Genomic DNA, 9,235 nt, shown 5'->3' with positions numbered 1-9,235 from the left:
AGAAGGAGAGGTTCAGGAGCTCACATAGGAAATTACAAGAAGGAAAAACACAGTAAGAAACAATTTCATGAAAAATAGATTACAAAGCCATTAAAGTGTTAATAAAGGCAGATTTGTTTTTAAATAAAATAGTAAACATGTTATATTCACCTGCTCTATGCAGTGGTATTGCCCCCAATCCTCTTCTCGGGTCCCTCTCCAGCGATCCTGGGTCCTCCTCTTCTGTGCGTGTCCCCATAGCAAGCCTTTTGCTATGGGGACACACACTGAATGCTCACTCCTGAGCCGTGCTCCATAGACACACACAGCCCCGTCCCCACTTCCTCTTCACTGCACTTGATTGACAGCAGCAGGAGCCAATGGCTGTGTGAAGAGGAAGCGAGGGGAGAAGAGGTGCAGCCGTGCACAGCACTGATCTCTTCTCCACTCTCTTCCTCTTCACATAGGGAGAGCAAAGGGAACTTAAAAATTATTATTTTTTTATCTTAATGCAATCAATGCATTAAGGTAAAAAAACATTTTTAGTATCAATTTAAATAGTGGATGTTTATGAACAATTGTTTTTAAGAACAAGAATATTTAGTGTTATATCATTTTTTGTAGTTTTTTTTTCATTGAGAGAGACAAAAAAAGATGTAGGAAAGGTTTACCACTAATGTAGAAGAAAACCTTAAAAATAAGTAGCTGAAAGTAAATTTTGAACATCTGACTTTGGTAAATGAAATGATACACTCTCACCTGCGACATAGCCCAGCCTTGAATCTGGACTGTCCCTCAGCATTCTCACTTCCAGTGCAGGGCTAAGGACCCTGCTTTGGTCTTGATGATGTCAGGAGTAGGACCCTATACCGGTGGAACATAGGCATGCAGATGCTGCTGGGGCCAGTCTAGTTGTAGGGAGGAGAGGTGGATCAGGTAAGTATGTCTTCTTCTGTTGTTCCCCCTAGACATAAATGAGCATTTAATCCTTGTAGAGAGGGCACAACCTCACCGCAAGAGATTTTGTTTTATTTGCTGAAGTTCAGTTTTAAGGATTCAAATACTGTACTTTAGACTTTGAGGCTGATTTACTAAAGGAGTTGAGAATCTTTACTCAATAATTTAGTAAAGATTCAATTAACCTATATGATTATGTTAAAATGGAAATTCTTGTGTATTTTATCTGTAAATGGGTATTTAAAGTGAAAACAGCTACAATGTATTTAGTGAAGATTCTCAACTCCTTTAGTAATACATCTGCACTTTGTGTACAATCTACAGCTGTAGTTTCCAAGGTAAACTGTTAATATGAACCTGTGAGGATAATAAGACATTGAGGAATTGGAGTCTGTCATGGTTTTTTATCTATTTTATTTTAGTTGATACATTTTAACACTGATGTTTCAATTCTGTTTATTCTAATCATTGTGTACAATCTTAGTTTTACATATAAAAATGTTACACAGAACAGAGCATACCCAGATCACCACAGAGAAAGTTAAAAATAAGTACCTCCTAGAAGATAAACCAAACAAAAATATGTTAAAATACAGTGTTTCAAACCTCATGAAATATTCACAAAAGAAACAAATTACATATTAGTACTCATCAGACACCTAATATGGTAGTGAGTTCAATGAAAATAAATTCAACCAGATCTACCTATACAATCCACAAAAAAGTGTCTTCAGTGAAAAGAGGTTCAAGTCTTCCTTGTAATAGTCGATTTTTCCAATGGGTGACACTGATGGTAACAGCCAATGCCATAACAATTTAACCTTCGAGTTCTAGGTAGGGCTACTGACAACATATCTATTTCCTCCTCAGGTAAACCATAACTCAAACATCAATCAACAGATGATCATGTGTCCCAAAATAACATGTAAAACTCAAACAAAACAAAAGCGCTTCATTTTTTTTCATTTTAGCATTTTTATTTTAGAAATGTAAAAACAGTATGTAATAAAACTTACATTCTACTAGTGTACGAGTGACACTAATTAAAAACACATTCAAATAAATTGCTTACATAGCATCACAGACTAAAACAATACCAACCTTCCACAAGACTCCATCAATAAGATTGAGTACCATCAACTGACATAAAGAGGTAGATACCGACATTACACATTTTGTCATTCCAACTGCCTGCAATGAAAATATTAGTCTTTTTTTTAGGCTATAATATTTAGCTTGTAATATAATATTTAGCAGAGATCAGGTAATTGTTGGTGACAGTCTGTTCAAAAGCTGTTTTTTTCTCTTTTACAGCATCTCACTGCATCCATCCTCACCCCAGATTATTATAAGCCAGCTTCTCAGTCACAATTCCCCCCACTGCACTGAAGGTCCTCTCTGACATGGTACATGCAGCAGGTCAGGCTAGTACCTCAAGTACCTAGTGGGCCACCGCAAGTTACTGGTACATCCTTGGCACCCAGTAGTCCCTAGATTTGATTGTTTGACCTAATGCTATTTGCAACACCATGGCAGGAATGGCCTTAAAAAGAAAAAAAAAATAAAACAATTTAAAAAATAGTTAAGAAAAATTTAAACATACTGGTTAAAAAAACCCTACCTCCATGTGCAGAATTTCTGCCTCTCAGGTTGGATCTGCCTAACCTTTTTTTTTTATTAAATTAGAATTTAGTGCACAACCTAACTACTCTTAAAAATGCTCTCTCTTCCCTCCTAACACCTATTCCAACTAACCGTTATAAGACAGATCTGTATACTTAGCTATTTTCAGGCCTCTCAGGACCGGTCACATGATCTCCTTTGTGTCATTCAGCATCAGCTGCAGGGGGGAGGAGAGAGCGCTTGAGAATGGCTGGTAGAGCCTGTAAGTGGTGATGTCACCCATAGGTTCCTATGGCTAATCTGTTGATAGTGCTCCCTTCTCATCCCTGCAGCCATTGCTGGCTGACAGAGGGGCGTTAGATCACATGACCGGAATGGCCCAAAATTAGGTAAGTATACTGATCTTTCTTACACAGGTTAGTCAGAATAGGCATTCGAATGTGGGAGGAAGCATTTTTAAAATTAGATTTTGCCTGTAATTCTACTTTAATAAAAAGGAATCTCTAAACGTAATAGCAGCTATGGCAATACGTGGTGCTTTAGTGCACACAAGTTTAATGCACAAGTATGCGGTAATATGCTGCAAACAAAGGGCACCAATTAGTGTACGCTGCCAAAGCCCCCCAAACAAGGCACCAGGACAAAAAAGGAAAAGATACCCCCAACATACAACAAACCTTATTTGGGAAATAGTGGCTGGCCATGGAATTGTAAACCAAATTTTTGCTACTGCCTGTCCTTCTCCTTGGCTGTAGAATTGTCCCCCACCATTTGCTGCTTTGTGCCCTCCCCCTGCATTTTGGAAAAATCATTAATATTTCTATTGCACACATTTCTGGAATGAGCTGAGAAATAAATGGGTGCTGCATCAACATCCAGTTGGAAACTGGTAATATCACTGATCAATGTACATATTTGCTAGCACACCATGGATCTTCAAGTAACGTCCAGAAGATTTTATTCACATCACAGAGGCAGAGTACATCGTTACAGGTCCCCTTTGTCAGTCATGTGGTAAATGCATACAATGGTGCAAAGACATTTAAAATACCATCCACCAATCATCCAGATGTTATCTGAAGATCCATGGTGTGTTGGTGAATATGTACATTGATTTGTATTGTGGAAGGGCGAGCAGCCTATGGCTGTATTTTTTCCCTCTGTAGCTAGGTCTCTAGTGCAGGAAATCCTGCCGCCATCAGAAGATGTGGCAAAGAAATGTTTCAGTTCCACCTTAAAGTGGGACATTTTAGAATGATAGCAGTAGATCCCCCAGATTTTTCACTTGTATCAAAAAGGTGTGAAATATGCCCCTTGAAGCTCTCTCACTGCCAGCACCCCAACACTACTTCTTGTCCTAAACACCAGCACTCCACCACTCAGGCTCCTCCTGCCTTATGACATTGACATTCCATGTGCAGAGATGGCCTTCTGTGCAAAATAATGGCACTGGCATATGATCTTCTGGGCAATATAATGGTGGCTGTGTAACTCCCACTGGGGTGTAGCAAAGGCCGCAGGAAAAGTAACATTAGTAATTGCCATGCATACTTATGAAGAAAAAAAGAGGGTGCTTTAGCAGTCAAAAAATTGCCATCATGCACCCTTGAGGAGGAGAAAAGTGTGCATTAGTGTTCTTTAAAAACGATTGTCTTGTGCCCCTGAGAAGGAGGAAAAGGTCACATGAGCAGTCCTCAAAAAAATGACTGTTGTGCACCCTGAGGAGGAGGAAATGTGTGCATACAAGCAGCACAATAATAAGAGGTAGCTGCTCTGCACCCGTGAGGAGGAGGATGAGCAAGGCTATGCAGCAACGAGGACAGAAAAGGTTTGCTAGATTATTTGGGGAGGGTTGCAATGCGAAGAGTTTGGCAAAAATGGGGGCTTCACTGACACAAACTTTGCATTCAATGTACAAGCCACACCAAGCCATCAACGTCAATGGGATGTCCCAGGAGAGTGTTGTATTCATTGGACAAATGCATCCAGGATTCAGCACACATGTGCCTTAGTAGAGCAACAAGAGAAACATGTATTCCAACTACACCTGTTAACATACAAAGCAGGAATTCATTTTGCAGCTACCCCTTACATTGATGTCACTGATTCAGGATTAATTGGTGAATCTCTTGTTAAATGACCTTAACTTTTTTGCATCCTGCATGTGTTTGGTGGATCTCAGTACTTCACCTGCCATTCCAACTGGCATTAAAAAAAATCAACAGATTTCAATTATACTGTAAAATGTTTCATGAAACTTAATATTTGTTAATGGTAATAAGATTTCAACTAGGAAAGTAAATCTGCACTTATGTTTTGTCTTTTTTTTTATACATATTGACCAGTCTAACAGGACGTACTGGTATCTTTACACTGCGTATAGACTTTTGCAACCTGTAAACAAAAGTTAATAAAAAAAATGTAGAAAAAATCTCAATACACAAGAGAGTTAGATAGGAAATAAATAAAAACTTGCAGTGGTGTATTTTACTTCCAAGAATAAAATCACTGTCTTTAGAATGTAATGTTATGGTTGAAGGCATGGTGGCATTTTCCGTCACTGTTGTTGATGGCAAGAATGTAGTAGATGATGAAGCAAAATTGTCTTCTGTCAATGATATAAAAAATTCTGTTGTTGCAGGTGATGTTGCCAAGTGTGTGGTTGATATTACTGTTGATAATATTTCTGTTGTAGTTAATTTGCTAGTGATTACAGCAGTTGAAGTACATGTAGTTGATGCTTCAGTAGAGGACATCTCTGTTGTGCCTCTTACAGTTGTAAATAATGTGGTGAATTTCACAGCTGTGCTGGGCTCTGAAGTATACATTGTAGTTGAAGGAGTCTCTGTAGATTGTATGGTGTTATGTAAAGTAGTTCTCAAAGCTGTTGTGGATTCCCCAAATGTAGTCATACTAACTGTTGTAGTTTCTAGAGCAGTTGTCGTTAAGGCTGTAGTTGTCTGTTGTACAGTTGTAGGCACTTCAGTAGTAGTCTGAGCAACAGTTGTTTCCTGTGGTGTTGTGATTTGTATAGTAGTAGGCTCTTCAGTAGTAGTCTGAGCAAGAGTTGTTTCTTGTGGTGTTGTAATTTGTATAGTTGTAGGCTGTGTAGATGTCATTTCCGTTGTTGCCATTGTTGTTGTAGTTTGTATTGTTGTAACTTCTTTGGTTGTGGTTTGTGGGAGTGTTGTTACAGCTGGTGTTGTAGGCTTCATTGTTGTTATGATGGTAGTTGTGATTTCTTGAGTTGTAGTTGGAAGAGGAGTTGTTAAAGGAGTTGTCGTTTTCAGTGTTGTAGGGTAGTGAGTTGTTATGATGGGTTGTGTAGTAACCTGGGAAGTTGTCAGTTGCTTGGTAGTTGGGTTGGGAGTTGTGACAACGGCTCCTATCGTGGTTGTTCGAACTGTGGTAATTTTTGTTGTTGGTATTACAGTTGTTAGGCATACTAATTCATCTTGCTTCATAGAAATTATTTGGGTTCCATTATGATGAGCAGGTGACACGCAAAGTACGTTATCAGCATCTTTGACTTTTGCTTGATAATTTTTAATCCAGTCATAAAAACTTTCCATATCACAATCACAAACCCAAGGATTACCACTAAAGTACACACCAGTCAGTTTGGGAATTGAGTCTATAGAAGGCACTGGAAAGTTGGTGAACTGGTTTTCATTAAGTCTCAGTGTCTTTAACTGTGGAAGGAGAGAGAACACATCATCTTGTAAGCTACTAAGTAAATTGTTTTGTAAATTAAGCTCTGTTAACTTGTCCAGACCTTTAAACATTTCCTTTGTTAAAGCATTTATTCGATTGGAAGAAATAATTAACTTTTTTAAAGATTTAAAGTTACTAAATGCTTCATGTGGAATAGTTGTCAACCTGTTTTGGCCCAGATCAAGTTCTAATATGGGCATGCCATCAGTTATTTGATGTGGAAGCTTCTGAAGTTTATTTGAGTTGATTCTAAGCTGCTTAATCTTGTTAAGACCAAAAAATGTATTATCTGGAAGCTCCTCTATAAGGTTACCCTCCAAAAAAAGTTTTTCAAGATTTTTTGATTTGGCCAGATAGTTTGGGGGCCATTGTTCTATCTTGTTCCTTGAGACACTGAATTCAATCAGTTTATGGTTACTGTCCACCAAACCTTGTGGAAGATCAGTGAGATCATTTTCATAGAGCCGGAGATATTTTAGTTTGGTCAGTTTAGAAAATATGTCTTCAGGTAATGTTGTCAAATTATTTTTTGCAAGATGTAACATTGTAAGGTTAACAAGATTGTTGAACGGATCTTGAGGCAATGCCACCAGTTCATTAACATTTAAATATAGTTCTTCTAAATTGTACAGGCTGTCAAAGATACCTTGTTCAATCATATTAATCTTATTATTTTTCAATATGAGCTTTTTCAGACCCCCAAGGTTTTTAAATACTCCACTCGTTAGCTGCTTCAAATCAGCATTTCCTGATATCTCTAGTTCAGTGAGATTGGACAAATTGTCAAAAGCACCAACCTCAACTGATGTAATTTTGTTGTTAATGAATGCTATTTTTTGCAGTTGACTCATGTATTTGAAAGCATCTTTTCTTATTGTTGATATTTCAGTTTGCACAAAGAATATCTCTGTGGTTTTTGGTCTTATGGATTTAGGGATCTCAGTAAGGGGGCTCGCGAAGACTTCTTGGTAATCTTTGGGGCAGTCATAGTCGTTTTCACATACTTTGACAGGACTAGGTTCAGCAGCCTCAAATAAAATCAAAAGAATGAGTAAGGACTTCATTCTGTTTCTGTTAATACAAAAAATAAAGATGTATTTATTAGACAAATTATTCTGATGCTTATAGATACCTGATAACCAAAAAGAGATAAACATAATCTATTGGGAAATAAGATAAAGTAGGCAAATGTTTCTATTATGCACTTGTAATTTCTAGCAACATTTGTTATCCACAATTAGTGGTGAGGAAATATCAAACAGTTTATACAACTATATTAAAATGGATTAAGATGAGTCACCAGTCACTGATTTAACCACTTGTCGACCGCCAACAGTAAATTTACTGCTATAAATAAATAAATAAATAATTGCAGCGCTGGGGATGTCGCTGCTTACAGTCAGCTTCCCCAAGCACCGCAACGTACCCGTATGTCATGGTGACCTTCCTGGTTTAGAGGCAGCCGCGCTCTCTGCTGCTCTGTGCTGTGATTGAACACAGCACAAGTTTGTCAGCAGGTATACAGCCAATGATTTTGGCTGTATTCCTAATGACCTGTGTGCCCAATCACAGCACAGAGATCTGTGTGTTTTTAAAGGCTATACTCAGAATCTAAATTGCTTCCTCCTGCTCTCAGATATCATTCAAAACTGAGAACAAGGAGAGACCAAGCCATGTGAGTAAAAGCACAGGGATGTTCGATTCCTATCGCCCGATGCCTGGGACATGTAGTTCCGGGTGGAGGGGGCAGGTAGTGTTTTTCTACCTTTAGCCCTGCAGTGGGTAAACAGTGGGATCACCTGTCAGGTGGAAGCATTGCTGCCTGATTGCTTCCACACAGTGCTACCTCTCTCTCCCCCCCGTGAGGTCTCCCAGGCTCTGCTTGCCCATCTGCAGGCCCGGGACCGGCAAACCGCCATCGACTAGAGGGAGAGAGGAGAGCGGACATGTCCCCTCCCCTTCTTGTCCTGACCGGGAAGTGACGTTATGATGTCACCTCTGGGTCCCTGTTGAGAGATTCCTGGCCATGGAAGCCGGGAAAGAATGTAATACAGAGCGATGTGCACTGCATTACATTCAGTGGAGCACAGGGGAGACATGCAGGGTCTTTTAGACCCTGGATGCCTCAATAAAGAGAACCTGTCACCAAAAAAAAAGGAAAACAAACAAAAAGTTTTTTTTAATTGTAAAAAAATGAAAGTTACACCCAAGCACATACCATCTCTCCCTAAAAAAATTGAGGTCCCTCACCCCCACATATATGCACGTACAAACGTAAAAGTACACACTGGGGTGCATACACATGAAAACATTGATTGCCATACACATGTCACATATCGCTGCGTACGCCAGAATGAGAGCAATAATTCTAGCACCAGACCCCTCCGTAATGCTAAACTGATGACCTATAAGGAGCTTTAAATGTGTCAGCCTATAGAAAATATAGAGTACTGAAGTTTGTAGCCATTTCACAAGCGCACACAAATTTCAGGTTTGACAAGTTGGATATCTATTTACTCAGTGCAACCTCAACTTTTATATTTTACAAATAAAATAGAGTAGTTTAATGCTTTTTTGTGCCCTAACTTATTTGTATTTTTTACCTAAATTTTGCGGTAATATCATGCCACATAAAAAAATGTTAGAGGGTTTTAGGTAATCTTCAGGCCTAAAATAAATTTTTAAACTTGTGCAAAAAACACTAAAATCGCTCTGGCAGCGAATGGGATAAAGGATAAGCCCTGACCCACCCTTTCCTGAGGAGCAGCCAATCAGTGCTCATTACACTGCAAGGTTTCTCCCCACCCTGCTAGTCCCTGTGTGCAGTGCTGGAGAGAGGCAGAGAGAGGAGGAGGAGATAAACAACGCAAAGTTAAAAATATTAAACATTTAAGTCGCCATAAAGCCCCTTTTGTTTTTAAAAGCCCCAGACATTCTTAATATCACCTCCAATTTAAATACA

The 9,235-nt window shown here is 38.9% G+C and overlaps 1 protein-coding gene across 1 annotated transcript; it reads right to left on the bottom strand.

Moving 5' to 3' along the window:
* Positions 1–1,333: 1,333 nt before the first annotated feature.
* On the bottom strand, positions 1,334–7,340 carry LOC149463400 (uncharacterized). Its single transcript, XM_089675660.1, has one exon. The coding sequence runs from the start codon at positions 7,335–7,337 to the stop codon at positions 4,869–4,871; it is 2,469 nt and encodes an 822-aa protein (XP_089531786.1). The 5' UTR covers positions 7,338–7,340; the 3' UTR covers positions 1,334–4,868.
* Between the last annotated feature and the right edge of the window lie 1,895 nt (positions 7,341–9,235).

The sequence above is a fragment of the Staurois parvus genome, unplaced genomic scaffold (assembly GCF_062004578.1).
Source record: "Staurois parvus isolate SC_StPar_1 unplaced genomic scaffold, SC_StPar_1.0 ptg000155l, whole genome shotgun sequence".
NCBI lineage: Eukaryota > Metazoa > Chordata > Amphibia > Anura > Ranidae > Staurois > Staurois parvus.
Note: the sequence above shows the minus strand (reverse complement) of the source record. Positions and strands in the feature narration are given on the sequence as shown.